Here is a 19342-nt window from a genome sequence, read left to right on the forward strand (position 1 = left end):
ACATCATAGTGTGTGAAACCCTTGACCAGGAGCAGGGTTCTCTTTTCCCATCACAGCCATAGCTCTGGGTCAGGGGAGGTTCTCCTAAATCTACAAAGGGAAGAGACTGCTTAAGATCACATCTAGAGTGTGACCAACCTGAGACTGGCTCTTTCTACCACCCACACTAAAACTATTCCAGGGTTTTCTAGATTTTACATCTTTTCATTTGATTGTATTCTCACAGCAATCCCGTGAGATGGACAACAGCCTTGAGGAGGAGAAGCAGTAGTTCAAGGAGGTGAGACAACTTGCTTTTATGGTCACACAGTGGACTCCAAGCTTCCGAACTCCATAGGGGAAGGAGGAAGAAGGGCTCGGTGCCCCCGCCCGCCAGTAGCCAAAGGATGCTGCCCAGGACTCCGCCGGGACACCCGGAGAGACTCAGGCCCCGCCCCCTGACCTTGTTCTCTGCCCGCTGGGGAGTGGGGAGCTTGGGGAAAAGAGGCCTCAGATCGTTCCCGGGACAGAGTCCTCACTTAGGCGCACGCCGTGGGGTGAGGCTTCTTCGGGAAGCTGATGGCCTTGCATTCAGCGCAGAAGGGGCCCCGGGAGCGTAGGAAAGCCCGGAAACCTGGAAGCCTTGGCCCAGGGATGGATGGAACGCGGAAAGGAGCCGGAGGGACGGGGCGGGAGAGCGAGAGCGGGACCACCTCCAAGACCGTGGGGCCCGGAGGCGGGGCGACCCCTCCTGTCTCCTCGAGGGCGGGCACAGGGGGCCCGCGCGGTCCAGGCCCCTGCTTTGTGTCCGCGAGGTCTGGGTTTCCCGGCCACCTGGAGGAGCGACAAGGAGCTTCCCGGCCCGGCAAGGGCCCTTGGAGGCCCGCGCTTTCTCTGAAAGTGAAAGGAGTGGGCGGGGGGCGCGGCCGAGGCGGGGCCCAGGAGGGCAGGCCGCGCAGGCTCCGCCTCGGGGCAGTCTCGCGCCGGGGGCGCCGAGCGTCTCCAGTCCTCGCCGCTGCGCGGGCTGGTGGGCTCCGCTGCGGCTCGCGTGCAGGGAAATGACCCTGCCCGGGGGCCCGACGAGCATGGCGCGGCCGGGAGGCGCGGGGCCCTGCAGCCCGGGGCTGGAGCGGGCCCCGCGCCGGAGTGTCGGGGAGCTGCGCCTGCTCTTCGAGGCGCGCTGCGCGGCGGTCGCTGCCGCCGCCGCCGCAGGGGAGCCCCGGGCCCGCGGGGCCAAGAGGCGTGGGGGACAGGTCCCTAACGGGCTTCCGCGGGCTCCCCCTGCCCCGGTGATCCCGCAGCTGACTGTGACAGCTGAGGAGCCGGACGTGCCCCCGGCCAGCCCCGGGCCGCCGGAGCCGGCGGGTGGCTGGCTCCCGGCCGGGGACTCCTCGCACCTGCAGCAGCCGCGCCGCCTCTCCACCTCGTCGCTCTCCTCCACTGGCTCCTCGTCGCTGCCTGAGGACTCAGAGGACGATCTGCTGAGCGACAGCGAGAGCCGAAGCCGCGGCAACGTGCAGCTGGAAGCCAGCGAGGACGTGGGTCAGGTACGGGCCGCGGGGGCGGGGCCAGAGCGGGGCGCGGGGGCTGTGCCCTGCAGACCCAGCTCCGAGCTGGCGGAGGGCTGACCCCGGCGCTCAGCTCCCTCCGCCGAGGTCTGACCCTCACTGCTTAGCGGGGGCACTGGGGTAGCAAGGAGGCGTCGGGCCGACCTCCTGCCTTGGCAGTTTAATCCGGGCTTCCATCGGCGGGTCGCGGCCCGGGCCCTAGGGCGTCTAAGAAGGAGAGGCAGGAGGAGTCTGCAACTGGCCATGGGCACCAGGTGGGGCGGGGGTGCAGATCGTGACTTGCGGGCTGGAAAGTGGGGCCGGAGAGATCGGAGGGGCTTGGACTTGCCCGGCGAACTCTCGGAGAGAGAGGGGCGAACGAGTCTCCCTCTTTCCCCGCCCCCTCTCCCGCGCGGCGGCCCCACCCCCGCCGTTGCCACGGTTTCCCTCTCCTGAGTGGGAGTGGAGCGGCGCTCCAGGCTCTGCTCGGGAGCTGCCGCCGTCTGCTCCCCGCGCCCGCACGAGGCGTGGACTCAGAGAAGGGAGGGGCTCGGGGTTGGGGGCTCCAGCAGGGAGTGGAACGCAGCCCTTCCCCGCTTTACTGCTCCTAATTAAAGCCGGGAGAAGGTAAACTGAGGCTGACAGCAGGGGGATCCTCCTGCTAATCGCCGCCTCTGGTAACCTGGCTGTTCGGGGCCAGGTTTGACCCCCGGATAACCCGGGTCAGGGTGCAGCGAAGTAATTCCCAGTGCCTGCCCCTTAGGGGTGTGCAGCGCCTGGGATAGCCATCTTGTCCCCTCTTTTTAACCAAGGCCAAATATTTTAAATAACTACCCGCGGTCAGCGTGAAGGAGTTGCTCTAGATCCACGTTATGCAAGTGTCCCTGGAGCGGAGAGAGAGGCGAAGGGCGCCCCGCAGGCTCTGGTGGCTCCCGGCCCGCCCAGAAGGGCGGTGAGAGCTGCGGACGCACGCTGGGGTGGCCTGGGCGCGGTGCGGAGAGCCCTGAGACGCGGTCTCCGCCTGCTGAACCTGGGCTTCACAGCTCTGTCGGACTGGACGAGGCGGAGGAGCCCCTGTAACGACTAGCAGTGATCTGACTCAGTTACCCGTTGAAATTTACATTACCCAGAGGGCAGCGTGATTTTTAAGGGACATAAGGGAAAAAGGTCTCCTAGAGCAGGAAAACACACACACACACACACACACACACACACACACACACACACACGCCACCCGCAAGTGTAGGGTGCTGGGAGTCCCTCTCCTCCCCCCGAGCCAAGGATACCCCTGATCCATGATCATTCCTAGTACAACCCCGGCTCCTACAGGGATGCGGGTGCCACCGAGGGATTTCCAGGGCGGTGGAATGTGGGGCAGTGAGAGAACTCCTTTCCCACCTCCTCCGAAATACGGAGCAGTAGGTCTGGGTGCACCACTGCCCTGGTCCGATCTCTGACAAGCCGAGAAGCGGGTGCAGAAGAAAGTATGCCAGGATCTCAGCACCCCCTCCCGCCCCCGCTTCCCTCTTCCGCCCCCAGTCGGAGCAGCTCCCGAGGCCCAAGCCTGCCTGCAACGTAGGCAGCCCGGCTGGGGTCAAGACTTCGGGGACCCGTCAGCAGCTGTGCCCCGGGTGTCTTCGGCTGATCTCTCCCTCCCCAAGTTCCGCGGTCTTCCGGCGTGGCCAGGAGCTGGAGCAGATGGCCGCCGAGGGCCCTTCCAGCTCCAAGGCTGCGGCTCCCAGGCCTTCCCAACCCCCAGCCCGCCGGGGCCTCCCCGAAGGCAAACAGCCACGGCGGTGGCAGATAAGCCAGTAGCTGTTGACAGAGGCTGCCTGCGTCCGCGTGGAAGGGCCCGGCGCGGACTTTGCCTCGCGGCGGTCCGGGAGAGGCACAGAGCGCCGCCCAGGTTGCCTTTAGGGCTTCCCCGATCAGAAACCGGAGGCCGTGGGAGGGCGGTGAAGGATGTGCCTGGGAGAAGGGTCATGCAGCAGCCCTGGGGAGCTGCCGTCTGGCCAGCCCCTTACACTCACACTCGGGCCTGGGCACCTAACGGGCTAGCTCGGAGCGAGAGGCCACCGAGAAGGCTCTGCCTTGCCTCTGCCTGGCACACAGTCATACGTGGCACATGGTGTCTTGAGTTATGTCTCGGGTTCACTCAAGACGTAGAGGCTCTGTCTCCTAGGAGCACCGCACATTCTGTCCAGAGCCTGGGGCTGGGCTCCCTCTCCACCGCCTGCCCAAGAGTAGTTAGGACTGGGCAACCTGCATCCCTCCTGGGGCCCCTCTTCTCCTAGAGGAGAAAGTTGTGGGCAGGGGAAACCCAGACACTTCAGGAGAGGAGTTGGGGGCCTATCCCCAACAGCAGCTGGCAGGACTGTATTCTTAGGCCTTGTCTGCCTCTTAAAAAACAATGTTGGGGTGTTGGTGTAGCAGAAGACAGGGTGTTTGGCTCCCCTTCCCTTGGTTCTCTTCTTTCAGGGCTCCAGGATAGGTAAGGAGACCTCGATGCCATCCTGTCCTGGACCCAGAACTCCCACACTTCACTTTTCACTAATTATAGAGCTGAATTTAGGTTAACAGACTTCCTTTTTAAAAAGCAAATGCCCCTGGGAGGGTGAAGTCGTGGGTCACTTATACCTTAGTGCAAATCATTTTATAAATTTAAACTGATTGCTCTCACTACCCCACCACCACAGGGAGTGCTGATTTGATAGGGCAATGGGAACATGAGGAGGGTGTTGGGCTGGGAGAGGGCTTCAGCCAGAGATAGAGTGGTTAGAGGTAGGGAGTGGGAGTCAGGAGGTATAGGGACCAGGGTCCATTCCGGCAGAAGATACACTAAGTATCTGGAGTGATTTAAGGAGTCCTCAGGCCTTCCAAACGGAGCTTAGCTAAAGGAGCGGTCGGAGGGTAGTGTCCAGCGGTGCCCTTCCCAGAGAGAGATGCTCCCCTGTGCAGCCCCAGGGGTGGAGACCAGAAGGGGCCCTTGTGACTTCCTCAAAGACTCACATAGTCAGCTCTCCTGGGTTTTTGGCCCCAAGATGCCAGGTAGCCCTTGGCTGTGAGTCGGTTTCCCAGACCCAGGCTCAGCAGGAGGTCGGGGCTTTGGCCCTCTTTCCAGCTAAATTTCACTCTGTAACATAACAAATCTACTTTCTGATATCCATACAATAAAAGCCTTACCTGCTCAAAAATATCTTCCCTGCTGTTGTTCGTATGCCAAAATCCCCACCCACTGAAGAATGACTCTTAAAGAGCCTTTTTGGATACATGCATTTTTATCTGCATTCTGTTCCCTGGAGGAGGTAGCTCCCTAAGATGGGTGGTGGTGAGTTCATTGATGCTTGCATTAACTCCTTCCAGGTTTGGCCATATCCATTCGCTGGCAGGGGAGCTAAATCCTGTCCTCCCAACCTCAAGGGGTGGCTTGGGGGGAGGGGCTCAGATGAAAGCCCTTTGTAATTTGCAGGGCTGGACCCAGCCATAGTTGCAGGAACTAAATCCTCTTCTACTGACCCCACTTTCCATCTTCTGGCTCCACACACTGCTCCTTCAAGATCCCAGAATAAAGGACGGTGCAGTTCTCCCTTTGCACCTCACCCAGGGCTGTCTCGCTCTTCCACTGGGGTAACTACAGAACAACCGAATGTCCCTCTAAGGACATTTGGGCCCCACTGATCCCAGAATTCTGCCAATGGGCCCCTAAAGCTGCCTGAAACCCTACCATTAAACCCATTCCTTTGGATGAACACAGAGGTATCCATCCAACAGAGAGGGGTCCCCAGGCAGATCTCAGTGTGTCCCGAGAGAGCAGACACACCACCTTGTGGCTGCAAATTGCTTCACCTTATACAGAGCTATTTTATTTTTAAAAAATAATAATAATTTATTAAATTTATTTTTTGTTTATATTATTAAATAGTTTACTATATGTATTAAATAATGATGTAGGACTCGATCCCAGGACCTTGGGATCATGACCTGAGCCAAAGGCAGAGGCATAACAACTGAGCTACCCAGATGCCCCTATTTTGTATTATTTTAAGAAGAGCACGAGCTGGGAGGGGCAGAGGGAGAAGGAGAGAGAGAGAGAGAGTCCCAAGCAGGCTTCACGCTCAGCACAGAGCCCGAAGAGAAAGAGTGGCTGGATTTCCTGACCCTGAGATCATGACCTGAGCTGAAATTAGGAGTCAGACGCTTATCCAACTCAGCCACCCCCAGGCACCCCCTACAAAGCTCTTTCTCACCCAGAGTCCCATTTGACCCCCAAAGGGAGTTTGGGCGGTAGCATGGATTCCAGAAACTGCCAGGGTAATTGGAACATGGGGAGGAGGTTGGGCTGGGAGAGAACTTCAGCCAGAGGCTGGGCTGCTTGAAGGCCTGGAGTGAGGGGATGTGAACTCCTCCAGGACTTGACTTCCTTCTGTAAAATGGCAATAATGTTACCACAGCAGGCACTTGATGTTCATGTGCTCAATTTGAAAATCACAAGTGGGGGAAGAGGGTATAAGACTGCCGCTGAATACACATGGCACATACATCTTCCTGGAATTTTACTTGAGGATTTGGAGGTGGGAGAGTTTTATAATAAAACTTGGATTTATTATGCAGCAGAATGAAACCTTGTATGTATTTAAAGAGGAAAAGGAGTTTGAAAGAGATGTCATGCTTCCAGTGGGCTGCTTCTGGCTACACCCCCAGATCCCTGGAGGTTGGACATGTGATCACACCCTAGTGTGCCATGAAGGAACTTGAGTAGGAAAACAGGAGCAATGCTTTCTGATAGAAGATGAGAAGCGCCTGGCAGGCAGTAGGCGGTCAGTAAATGGTGGCTCGTGTTATGGCAGCAGTTCTTATCCTCCCAGAGGAAACAGGCTCACACGGATGAATTTCTCACTTTGGTTCACTCAGCTAAAAAGTGATAGAGCCACCAGATTCCAGTGCTCTGTCACTAACCCCCACCGCCTCCCCACGGGAAGGGGCTTTCTGGTCAACAGCCTTCCCTTGCTTAGGCCAATGTACCTGTTCTCCCTCTCTCATTCAGCTTCCTCTGATCAGGGAGGCTGGATTTCTAAGTTGAGTTCCAGCCCTGTAACTCTTGCAATGCATACATAACTTCTCTTAAACAAGCACCCCTGGGAGGAGGCAGCAGACACAGCGAGGATGAGTGAACCTGTGTACTTCAGAGGTTGGGCACAGGACCGATGAGTCTTGGGTGAACAAAGGAAAAGTCCAGAGTCTGAGAGCCTCTTAGGATTGGGTGGAGGCCAGAAGCAATGTTTGTGAGGCAAGCGGTACACCAAACTCTCCATTTCCTCCACAGTTTCATGTGAGATGACAGGCTCTCAGGTTTCTGGGTCTGGATTAAGAAGACCAAGGGTAGCCTGGCCCTAGCCAACTGGTGAGGAGGGAGATGGTCTCCAGGAACAGCAAGAGGGTCTTGGGAAGTCCCCAGTCATTCTTTTCCCAGGCCCTGTCAGGCTAGCCTCTCTGCCCTGGGCCTTTGCAAAGATTTGTTTCCATGTTTATCTCTGTAAATGAGAGTAACCACTGGTCCAAAATGAATGAAACAATATCCAGATTTGTCCAGCTTCTGCTTCAAATGGGGTCCGTGAGGGAGGCACAGGGGTGGGAGCCTGTCACTCTAAAGCCTCATGTACTACTTGTAACAACCCAGTGAGAGTGACTATTTCCCCATTTTACAGATGAAGAAACCGACCCTCAGAGGCTTCTCAGGCCCCAGAATCTCCTGAGGCATTGTTAGAAATGCAATTTTTTTTTTAATTTCATCCAGACCTACTCAGAATTTCCCTGAGGCAGACCTGAGTGTCTGCATTTTTTTGAACATGGGTGACCATCAGGTGATTCTCATGCTCAGGAAAGTTCTAAATCCTTGACAGAACACTTTAGTAACTTACCCACACAGCTGGAGAGCAGACCTGGGGTGAAAACTTGAGCCTTCTGACATTAAGTCCAGGCTCTTTTCCGCAGGAAATGGAGAAGCTGGATGTCTGCCATCACCCTGTGCCCGTCTCAGTATCCTTTGCACAGGCTCACAATACACTTTCCTTGAATGAGCAAGTGATTGAATGAACGAATCATGGGGCCCTAGCTGCTTGCGGTGGGCTGGGGCAGGAGGAGACCCTACACCAAGGGAGGGAAAGCTTGTGCATTGCTGAGATGCCAACGTGCACGCCCGGACCCTGTCGCTTTCAGAAAAGCCACTGGCAGAAGATCCGGACCATGGTGAATCTGCCCGTCATGAGCCCTTTCAAGAGGCGCTACGCCTGGGTGCAGCTGGCTGGGCACACGGGTGAGCACAGGGCAGGCGCCGGCGGGGCGGGCGGGTGCCCGGGAAAGGAAGGGACCGGGCAGCGCTAACTGGTGCCAGTCCGCAGGGAGTTTCAAGGCGGCTGGCACCAGCGGGCTGATCCTGAAGCGCAGCTCGGAGCCGGAGCGCTACTGCCTGGCGCGGCTCATGGCGGACGCGCTGCGCGGCTGTGTGCCCGCCTTCCACGGCGTGGTGGAGCGCGATGGCGAGAGCTACTTGCAGTTGCAGGACCTGCTCGACGGCTTCGATGGACCCTGCGTCCTGGACTGCAAGATGGGCGTCAGGTACACGTGCCCTGCCTCTCCCGGGTGCCCGGAACCGCGCGGGACGGGGTCCAGGTCTGCGTTCCCTTACGCCTCCCCCCCCACACACACACACACTGCCTGCCCCTCCGCAGGACTTACCTGGAAGAGGAGCTGACCAAAGCCCGCGAGCGGCCCAAGCTGCGGAAAGACATGTACAAGAAGATGCTGGCGGTAGACCCCGCGGCTCCAACCGAGGAGGAGCACGCGCAGCGAGCGGTCACCAAGCCACGCTACATGCAGTGGCGAGAAGGCATCAGCTCCAGCACCACGCTTGGCTTCCGCATCGAAGGCATCAAGGTGGGCCAGGCCCGCTTTGCTCTGCAGCGCCCTGCCCCCCGCCCTGCCCTAACCCCACCGCGCGGTGTCTGTCCTCCCTGCGGACCCCCCACCCCTACCCCCCGCCACGAGGCCTCCTCTGGCGGCCTTCCCGCCTTCCCCGGCAGCCCACGTCCTGGGAGGTACAGCCACTCTAGCCAGATCCTCTCCCCTCCAGCAGAGGAGAGGCACGGGGACACTGACACTTCCTGTCCCACTTCCTTCAGAAAGCCGACGGCTCCTGCAGCACTGACTTTAAGACCACGCGAAGCCGGGAACAGGTGATTCGCGTCTTCGAGGAGTTTGTGCAAGGGGACGCGGAAGTGCTGGTGAGCGCCGGATTCTAGAACCCTGAGTTGTTGGGGAACCTGAAACCGAGGGGTGCCCCCTAGGTCATCCGGTCTGGTGCCCTCACCTGTCACCCCCATCGTAGCATTTATCGCACCCGGGGGCTTATGTCTTCCTCACCATGGTATCCTCCAAGCCAAGCATGCATCGTGGCCCCTGATGCTAGCGGAGGCTCGATTAGTTTTTGGTAAATCTGCCCTCCTACCCTATTCTGCCCTCTCCAGAGGAGGTATCTGAACCGCCTGCAGCAGATTCGCGACACCCTGGAGGTCTCTGAGTTCTTTAGGAGGCACGAGGTAAGAGGGGGTAGTCCAGGTACGGGGCCTGTGGTCTGTGAGGGCTACAGCGGGAATGGGATGGGGGTCTTCTCCAGGAAAGAGCTGCGGCGTGACCATGTGGGGCTCGGCAGGTGATCGGCAGCTCGCTACTCTTCGTGCACGATCACTGTCATCGAGCGGGTGTGTGGCTCATCGACTTCGGCAAGACCACGCCCCTCCCCGACGGCCAGACCCTGGACCACCGGCGGCCCTGGGAGGAGGGCAACCGCGAGGACGGCTATTTGCTGGGGCTGGACAATCTCATTAGCATCCTGGCCAGTCTGGCAGAGAGATGAGGCTGAGCCCCCGTTCTAACAGACCTTCGGCTGGGTCCCCGCCATGCATGCCAGCGAGAGACTGAAACCCCGCGGTGCGGGGCGGTTCACACTGTTCTGCAGGGCCAGGTGCCAACCACTATGGGACGCACTGCACGTGCTGGGGGCTGTCCCCCATACAAGATCCAGAGTTCCCGGAAACGATGGCACTAATTAACAGGGGGTGGGGGGGGGGGGGGGGGGGGGGTGGCCGGGACAATGGGCTCCTTCCTGGGCCCAGCTCTTCTGAGGGGGCTGTATATCTCTTTAGAGAGGCCAGATAACGAATTTTATTTCGCAGGCACTAGATCTATTGGTCTAACCTCCCACACTACAATGGACAGCCTTTCCCAATAAAACTAAAAAACACCAGCTTTGGTGACTCAGGCCTCCTCCCCTCCTTCCTCTGGTCTCTTTCTCACTTCTCTGGTATCCCTCATGTCCACTCAGATCACTGGAGGGTTTGAGAAGAGCTCTTTACTGGAGGCATCTGTAGGACTCGGGGCTGCCCAGATGAAGAATGCTCATGGGGGAAAGGTAATCCAGAGAAGGCTTCCCGCAGGAGGCAGTTTCAACCTCTGGTCCCAAAGATCAAAGGCTGGGAGGAGCCAAGCTCTTCTCCCGGAAGCCTGAGCTGGTTTCCAGGATGGAGGGTCTAGTGGTGCCAGGCTGGCCTGAGACAGGCCCAGACACATAGCACAGACTGCAGGGGACAGAGGCTACTGGAATAACAAGCTCCCTAGAAGCCTGAGGAGGAGTGCAGGGAGGAATCACTGTTACCGACAGCGCCTGAGTCCTCACCTTCAGGGCCCCCTGGGGCCCAAGAGCCATAGGGGGATTCCTCTGGATTCCTTTGGAATCCCCTCTGAGGTTGGAAGTCCTTGGATTTGGAGGTTTTGAGGCTAGAGGGCAGGCAGGGGTCAAGGAGCCTCCCTCCCTAGCATTTTAAGCTCTCCAGATTCAGTTTCTAGGCGTGTGGGGCTCCAAAGACCTGCTCTCCAGCCCAGAAGTCCCTTCCTGCTCCAGGATGGGCCCCAGCTCCATTGGCAGGGGTGAATTCGGCACATCAGGGTCCTGTAATGGCGGGGCAGGAGAGCAGGGGACCACAGCGTTGTTCCGTGACTGCCCTCCTGACCCTCAAGATCAACATGGTCAAGGTGGGTCAGGGGCCACACCTGAATACGGTATCTGAGATGCTTTGAGATGCCAGCAAAACTGGGGTGGAGTTCAGGCTGGTGCTGCCAACCCTGGGTCATGATATGGTACCTGGGGAGAGGCAGGAATTCGTCCCACCCATGGCTGCGAAGGAACTTCCTCCCTGGACAACACTCCACATCCACACAGGCCCTGGAGAGCCCCGGGGAGGGCCCATCCGTCCATCTCCAGCAACGAAGTACAGCACGTCCGGGTTGGTGCACCCAGGCTAGGGCATGTAGCCTAATGAGACTTTCCAGAGCAGCACCCCCAAAAGATCTGCATCATGAGTGGGGGAAACTGAATGAAGCCCATCAGGCACAGCCCCCCCCCTTTCCCTCACATGAGGTGGCCCAAGGGTAGAGAGGGGGTTGGGTGGGTTATCACCAGGAGTTTGTTTTGGATGTGAAGATGCCCTCCAAGAAGGCCTCTAGGGCATCCACCTGCCTGGCAGCCCTCTCTGTAATAAGCAGCTCTTTGGGAAGGGAGAAGGAGCACCATGAGCTGCTCAAGTGCCACAGGAGGGCCCGTAAACTCCCTTGGAGCAGCAGCCTTCCCCACCTCCCTAGACCCCACACCTGTAGATATCTCTTTCCAACCCTAAGTCTCCAATCTTGGCCACTCAGCTGGGCCCAGTACAGTTCAGCAGGCAGCTCCTGGTGGCAACATCCTTGCAGGCAAAACATCACCACCAGAACTCAGAAGCTCTTGCCCTGATCTGTTTCCATTAAAGTTATATGGAAGAGCAGTTCCTTGGGGAGAGGGTTGAGCTGCTCCCCAACACCCTGTGAGTCAGGATCACTCCCAAAGTATGGATGAAGTGATTTTCTTCCAGGTAGTGGCAGACCGGGGCTCTGTCTTGGGCCAGATGGAGCAGGTCACGCATGGCCAGAGGTAATGGCTGGCCCTGGGTAGGGCTGAGTGCATTAGTCCATGTGTGTTTTAGGACACAAGGACAGGGTCTTTATTATTATTTTTTAAATTTTTATTTCTAGAGAGAGAGAAAGAGAGCATGAGCAGGAGTTGGGGGAGGAAGGTGCAGAGGGAGAAGTAGACTCCCTGCTAAGCAGGGAGCCCAACACAGGATTCAATCCTAGGACCCTGGGATCATGACCCAAGCTGAAGGCAGACGCTTAACCCACTGAGCTACCCAGGCGCCCTGCCCCTGCCCACTCTCCAGACAGGGTGTATAGATGGGCTCAGTGGGCTGGGAGAAGGGTCTTACCAAGTGTGGCTGGCTGTTCCTCAGGACACTCCTTACATCCTCTCCAGACATCAACTGGAGCAGAATTAGGCGAGGGGCAGTCCAGAGGCGAAGCCGCAACAGCGCACAGTGTTCTGACAGCTGAACTTGCTGGGTGGGGGTGCACATACCCGAGCTGCCAGCAGGGAGGGAACCAGGCTGTAGGTTCCATAAAACTGGAGACAGGTTCTGTATCACTAGACCTGCTACCTCTCACCCCAGGGTGAAGAGCAGCTGTCCTGAAAGGGAGTTCTGCTCCCACTCTCCGCCCCGGCCGCTAGCCCCAGGCGCACCAATGGTGAGCCCTCCGTGAGGAAATCAGCTCATCCTGACCAGAACAGAGTTCTGGCAGGGTCTGGGGAGGAAGACCGTTCCTGGGCTCCCCCAGACACTTCAGGAGAGTGGGCTGACCCTAGCTCCAGCAACTGTTTCAGAAGTCCCACCCCTCTCACCTTGACAGCCACCTGCAGGGGGCTGGGGTCCCCAGGAAGGCCAATTACCAGTCCCTCATGGACTTTTCTAAAGGTACCATGGCCCAGGGCTCTGTAGGAAAACAGGTTGGAAGGGCGTGGGTGGCTGGGCCTGGGGAATGGTCCTAGAGGGGCTAGTGCCTACTTTCCCTTCTTGCCATCCCCTACATGCCCAGGTGGCCCTATCTGAAGACTCAAGTCTTTCAGCATCTCCCTAAGTACAAGCCCTACTGAGGCGATGTTGGCTGGCACAGAACCAGGGCAGAAGAGAGAGAAGGTTTGGGCTCAGAGTGGAGGTGGGGGTCTGTGATGGGGTTTTCCTTATGTCCTTGCAGACACCCTGGGTAGAGACAACCCTTGCTCCAAAGGAATCATAGGGTCCCCGCCATCCCAGAATTGGGGATGACAGCTGACTTTGGACAGGTTACTTTTTGGAATTTCTCTGACCTCTGTCTCCTCCCAAACACAGAGGTTTGGGGCCTGATGCTCTCTATGAACCATAATTTAGCACAGCAGGGCACGGGATGGGAGTGGGAAGGATTCAGAGGGCATAGGTTCTCAGAGGAGGGAAAGAACTTAACCAAGCAGGCTGACATTGGCTGGGGAAACTTCTGTAGGCCCTGGGGGCAGGCCAGGGCTGGGTCTAGCCACACCCCGCCTAGCAGTGGTAGGGGTTGAGGACTGTCCTGATGATGGAGGTTCAAGGATTGCTCAGCTCAAGCTCAGGGCCTGGCAGCCTCGTCCCCCACAGGCCCTGACACTTCTTATGGTTCACTGAAGAAGAAGGGCAAACTCTCTACCTACTCATCTGGCCCACCTGCTTTGCCACCCCTCCACCCAGGACATCTCTCCAGACACCCGTTAAGGCAAATGTCTTCCCTGGGCCTGCACAGCTGCTTCTACACTTAGAATCCCAGAGGAACCCATGCTGGAAGCAGGGATCTTGAAATCAGCCATGTCTGTCCCTGGGACCCCACACACAGCTCAGTGAAGATGTTCCTTACTCCTGGATGTTCTTTACCTGGAATCAGGACCCCACACACCATAAGGAGGCTTAGTGTAGAGGTCACAATGACAGTCACCAACAGAACCAGAGGGCCTGGTAGAGTGGGCAGGTCTAGGGAGAAAGACACCTCCAGTGGGAAGCTCCTCTCTGTCCTCTTCCCCAAATTTTACCCATACCACAAGATTCAGCCCAAGTGTTAGCTTTTTCATGATGTTTTTTTCCCCACTGATCCTAGATAAAAGCAACCTTTCCCTCCTGAGAAACCCTAAAACATTTTAAGTCTCCCATGACAATTGTCACGTTAATAGATATCTATATCTAAATCTAGATACATATCTGAGTGCCTGGGTGGCTGCATGGGTTAAGTGTCTGCCTTCAGCTCAGGTCACGATCCCAGGGTCCTGGGACAGAGCCCTGCATTGGGCTCCCTGCTCAGTGGGGAGTCTTCTCCCTCTCCCTCTGCCTCTCCCCCCTGCTCTTTTTTTTTTTCTTTAAGATTTTATTTATTTATTTGACAAACAGAGATCACAAGTAGGCAGAGAGGCAGGCAGAGAGAAAGAAAGGGGGAAGCAGGTTCCCCGCTGAGCAGAGAGCCTGAGTCGGGGCTTAATCCCAGGACCCTGAGATCATGACCGGAGCTGAAGGCAGAGGCTTAACCCACTGAGCCACCCAGGCATCCCTCTCCCCCCTTCTCTTGCTCTCTCTCATGTGTGTTCTCTACCCCCTCTAATAAATAAACAGAATCTTAAAAAAAATAAATCTAGATTCATATCTAGATAGAAAAATAGGTAGGTATATAGATAGGTATCAGCCCTCCATACTAGACCACTAGTCTACATGCTCCTTGAAGGAAAAGCATATGCTGATGAAGCTCTAATCTCCTGCCCAGCCCTGGGAATGGTGCCTGGCACACACCAGTCATCTCTCCCAGTTCCCTTCTGCTCCTCCCAGCCCGAGGCCCCAGGAGTCTAGACAGTGGACAAAGGCGGGACTTACCCACGCAAGTGACAGGTATCTGCAGCTAGCTCCGTGCCCCCTGGGCACATGCATTTGGCTAACCAGAGCCCTGCCTGCCATTGGCAGTCTTTCAAAAGGCAATGACCAGACCTGAGGTGCGATCAGATCTCCACTTCTCCATGGCTCTCCATGACTGAGTAAAAGAATGGCTATTGCAGGGTGAGGGTGGCAGACACACTTTTCCAGCCACGTGGTGAATTCTAGTCCTGGACTTTATTTTATTTTAAGAGTTTATTTATTTGACAGAGACACAGCTAGAGAGGGAACACAAGCAGGGGGAGTGGGAGAGGGAGAAGCAGGCTTCCCGAGGAGCAGGGAGCCCGATGAGGGGCTCAACTCCAGGACCCTGGGATCATGACCTGAGCCGAAGGCAGACGCTTAACAACTGAGCCACCCAGGTGCCCCTGGTCCTGGACTTTAGAACAATGAGCAGTACCTGGCATTTAAGAGGTGGGGGGAGGGTCTGGAGGACTTCTGTCAAGCCTGCATACTTCCTCTTCTGGGATCCTTGAGCTCACAGGTTGAGCCTGAGTAGGAGAGTACCCCAGAATGCCCCATACTGGCATCACAACTGACAGCCTAGTTCTCCAGTACTCCTGTGTGTGCAAGAAACAGATAATTCACAGCATAGAGTTGGTGGCTCAAATGGGAGTGGGTTCAGGGATTGAGGAATAAGGCTAGGCCAGGCTGAGAGGTGGGGGACGGGAGGGTTAGAGGCCAATACCTGCCAGAGGCTATAGGTAGGGTTCACTGCAGGGGTGTATGAGGGATACCCCATCTTCTCCATCAACCCAAAGGATATCACTCTCTGAGGCATCACTCCCTGGAAATTGAAAAGTGATAGAGGGTTTGGCTACAAAATGGGGGGAGGAAGTGGCACACAAATGGGAAGTGAGCTTATGAATGGGGGTAAGCTGTTGTCTCCAGGTGCAACTAGTGTGGCCCTTTCTACACTAGCATTACAACACAGGTGCTCCCCACTCCGAGTGGGAGCCAGGAGCCAGACAGGTGCGTGGGAGTCATCAGCAGGAGCCTGAAGGCCTGGCTCAGGCTGGCTGGGACAACCTCCTTGTCTGCCTGAAATCCTCTGACTTCATGTCCTCAGCTACAGAATGGGACAGGCCCAATCCACATGTTCCATTTTTGTGAGAATGGAGAAGATGTGTATAAAGTACTTCTGAACAGGATGGCTTAGACAGAACCAAAGGCTTTGGCTCTTTACACCAGTGATTTCCAAACTCTGGAGTGTATTAAAATCACCCAGAAGATTGATTAAAACACAGAAGGATAGGAGTCTTCCTTAGAGTTTCTGATTCAGTAGGTTGGAGAGGGGCTGAGAACGTGGATGTCTAACCAATTTTTAGGTGGTACTAATGTTACTGGTTCAGAAACCACACTTTGAGAACTACTAACTTAAATTACCCCGGCCTGGGGCACCTGTGTGGCTCAGTCAGTTGGGTATTGAACCTCAGGTATAGAGGGTACTAGGTATAGAACATCAGGCACCGGAATCACCACCCACCTCCCCCTGCTTCACACTTGGTCTCTTGATTTTGGCTCAAGTCATGATCTCAGGGTGCTGAAATGGAGACCCAGGTGGAGCCCCCAGGCAAGACCCACCACTCGCTCTGTGCTGGGAGTGGAGCCTGCATAAGGTTCCCTATCTGCCCTCAGCAGCCCCTCCTCTCTCTCTAAAAAAAAAAAAAAAAAAAAAAAAAAAAATTATCCAGGCCTTTCTGCCTCTCTGCTCAGTTTGCTAACTCAACCAGCTCTAAGTTCCTGGGACTGCTGTAGAGCAAGGAGACCTGTTGTGATTTAAAAAAATAAAAAATAAAAATAAAAATAATAACATAAAAATAAAAAGGCCCAGATTTAAATGAAAATCTAGGGAGTCCTGTCTGCTTGTGTGATTTGCAGCTCTTTTCTTTTTTAAAATATTTTTTTAATTTAATTTTCTCAGTGTTCCAAGATTCGTTGTTGCTGCCCACACCCAGTGCGCCATGCAATAAGTGCCCTCCTTAATATCCACCACCAGGCTCATCCATCCCTCCACCCCTCTCTTTTTTAAGATTTATGAGAGAGGGGCGCCTGGGTGGCTCAGTGGGTTAAGCCGCTGCCTTCGGCGCAGGTCATGATCTCAGGGTCCTGGGATCGAGTCCCGCATCGGGCTCTCTGCTCAGCAGGGAGCCTGCTTCCCTCTCTCTCTCTCTCTGCCTGCCTCTCCGTCTACTTGTGATCTCTCTCTGTCAAATAAATAAATAAAAATCTTAAAAAAAAAAAAAAAAAAGATTTATGAGAGAGAAAGAGAGCGCGCGTGCACGCGCTCACCAGTGGGGGAGGGGCAGAATCTTAAGCAGACTCCACACTGAGCGTGGAGCCCAATGTGGGGCTCAGTCTCATGATCCTTAAGATCAGGACCTGAGCTGAAACGAAGAGTCAGACACTTAACCCACAGAGCCACCCAGGATCATCTACTTAATCTCTTTTCCAAGAGCTCTTAACTCTACTTGTCCTGGGGCCCTGAGCGGGGCTCAACCCCTTCCCCAGCTGTCCTTCAGAGGGCATGTTCTAAGGTTCCAATGACACTTCACCCTGGGAGCCCCCGAGCTCCCCTCCTTGAGAGCGCACCTACCCGGGTAGCCGCCAACTACTGCACCCGCAGTACAGGCCCCGCCACCGCCCCCGGAGCCCCGGAGTGCGGCCCCGCGCAGCGTACCCCAGGCCTCCGCGCAGCCCCGGCCGCATTCCACCCCCTCCTGCAAGGAGCCGCCTGTCTGCGGAAAAGGGGCCCCCGCAACGTCCAGCCACCCCCTCCGTCTGCGGGGCGACAGCGTGATGGCCCGCACCGGGGTCGGGGAGCACGCCCACCTCCCCCTACCCCGCCCCCCGCGCCCTCACCTGCGGCGCCGCCTTTCTCCCTGCTCCCGGGCGCCACCGAGCGGTTCTCCAGTGTCTCAGGTGAGGCCTGAAGTCGGCCTCGGTCCCGGCGCCGCAGGTGGGCCCGCCCGCCTCCTCCGGCCGCCTCCAGCCGGGGGCTGTAGCTAGCCGGCGTGCGGCTACGGAGTATGCGGCGCGCCAGCCGTAGAGTGAGGACCGTCGAGTACGGGAACGGACTCCAGGGAGCCCAAGGCCGGGACGAAGAGCTTGTGTGGACGCGCCGGCAGCAAAAAGCTTGGGACCCCAACGCGGATTGCTGGGGGCGGGAGCTGACCACGCCGAGGCCAGCACGTACCCCGCCACCCCCGCCATCCCCGCCTCCCGTCCAGCGCCGTGACCCCGAGACCCCTGCGGCCCCCTCCGTCGCCGCGTGCTCCTCAGCGACCCGAGACTCTCCGAGGCTGACGAGCTGGCTCTCCGGGCTCCCCTGCGGGCAGCGGGCGCCAAATTCGGCGGGGCCCGGGACGCTCCCCTCACAGCGCGGCGGTCTGGACCTCGAGGAGCGACCTCGGTCTGCCCGGCCCTAGCCCCGGTGAGCTTGAGCCGCCTCATTCCACCGGCTCCGCTCGCTCCGGGACAGGCGTCTTCTCCCTGCTGCCCAGCTAGGATGTAAAGCGGCTCCCCGCGACCAAGGGAGAAGAAGGCAGAGACGAAGACGCCGTGCGCCCGCGACAGGTGGTTCGCCGCGCCTTCGGCCCCCGCAGCTCCGTAAGCTGAGATCCTACAGAAGCAGGCGCGGAGTCCGTGGCCCTCGCCCTTCGATCCTAGCGCTGCTCGCTTGGGACACAGGTTGGTGACAAAAGCGGCTCCAGAATTTATCTGAGGGGCTTAAGAGGCTGTGGTTGATTTTGAAAAGATGGGGAGACTAGGTCCGCACGCCAGATTAGATTTTACACTTATTTTAGGAGGCTTAATGGAGATTGGGGAGGGGGGGTTGCTCAAGCCACCGCTGGGCGCCGCCGCTGGTTAGGGGCTCTCCAGTGGCAAGCAACAGGCTCTTAGGTACCGGGCTAATTCAGTGGCGACCATTACCACCGACCCTGGTTCCACTGGAAGAAGGGACAAAGTCGCTAGGGCCACACAGGGTTGTGGAATATACCCTACAACAATGTGGTCACCTGAGGCCTTCTGTCCCCTGACTTTAGAACTTCAGACACCAGGGTCACCACCCACCTCCCCCTGTTTCACACTTAGAGGTACTCGCTGGTGGCTGGTGCCCACCACACCTGCATGCCTTTCTGAGGCTCGGTGGTACCCACTGTCACCATCACTCTGCTGCTGGTGTATGCCTTGTTGCACTCTTTTTTTTGTTTGTTTGTTTTTGTTTTTTAAAGATTTTTATTTGTTTATTTGACAGAGATCACAAGCAGGCAGAGAGGCAGGCAGAGAGAGGAGGAGGGGAAGCAGGCTCCCCGCTGAGCAGAGAGCCCGATGCGGGGCTGGATTCCAGGACCCTGAGACCATGACCTGAGCTGAAGACAGAGGCTTTAACCCACTGAGCCACCCAGGCACCCATTGTTGCACTGTTTGTGTGGGTCCTTGCCCGCCACAGGCCCACGGAATGAAAACAGCCAAGTCCTGTCAGTGTCTTGGAGCGGGGAGGGAGGAAAGAGTCATAGAACATCTGACCTGGCCTGGTAAGGTGAGCAGAGAAGGGAGGGAGAGCCTGGAGCTCACCTGGGGGAACTAGGGGAGAAACTGGCTCTAAGCAACTAGGTGGGGCAGTGATGTTCGCATCTTGAAGCTGGCAGTGACAGGGGCGAGGATGGCAGAAAAGCTGCCTGGGACCCTGAGTTGGAGCAGAGAATGGTTCCTGAAATGTGACAGCGAGACAGCGGGGTTGGGAGAGGGGGCCTGTGGTTAAATGGGGACAAGAGATAAAGATCGATAAAGAGATAACCTCTCAACATCTAGCCCTTGTCTCTTGTGGTCAGTCATGTTCCTAAACTCACCCAGCCAGGGCACACCAGCACCTGGAAGCCAGCCCTGACAAAATCCAGTCGCTGAGGCGCCTCTGGG

General features: G+C 57.0%; 2 protein-coding genes across 2 annotated transcripts; one reads left to right on the forward strand and one right to left on the reverse strand.

Moving 5' to 3' along the window:
- The first annotated feature begins 1037 nt into the window (after window positions 1-1037).
- LOC111140320 (inositol-trisphosphate 3-kinase A) lies at window positions 1038-9824 on the forward strand. Its single transcript, XM_022492610.1, has 7 exons — window positions 1038-1526; window positions 7743-7839; window positions 7925-8141; window positions 8255-8459; window positions 8705-8806; window positions 9050-9121; window positions 9235-9824. The coding sequence occupies exons 1-7, from the start codon at window positions 1038-1040 to the stop codon at window positions 9436-9438; spliced, it is 1386 nt and encodes a 461-aa protein (XP_022348318.1). The 3' UTR covers window positions 9439-9824.
- Window positions 9825-10416: 592 nt separating this feature from the next.
- Window positions 10417-17875, reverse strand: LOC111159607 (leukocyte receptor tyrosine kinase). Its single transcript, XM_022522148.1, is given in 20 exon segments — window positions 10417-10530; window positions 10632-10722; window positions 10797-10925; window positions 11035-11083; window positions 11086-11103; window positions 11106-11125; window positions 11229-11320; window positions 11435-11557; window positions 11876-12029; window positions 12187-12248; window positions 12346-12434; window positions 12945-12991; window positions 12993-13137; window positions 13385-13480; window positions 14370-14519; window positions 15111-15209; window positions 17019-17175; window positions 17178-17203; window positions 17285-17750; window positions 17801-17875. Coding segments are annotated over 20 exon segments (2202 nt in total).
- Window positions 17876-19342: the final 1467 nt, after the last annotated feature.

This window comes from Enhydra lutris, unplaced genomic scaffold (genome assembly GCF_002288905.1).
Source record: "Enhydra lutris kenyoni isolate GAN:26980312 unplaced genomic scaffold, ASM228890v2 scaffoldscaffold4, whole genome shotgun sequence".
Classification (NCBI taxonomy): domain Eukaryota; kingdom Metazoa; phylum Chordata; class Mammalia; order Carnivora; family Mustelidae; genus Enhydra; species Enhydra lutris.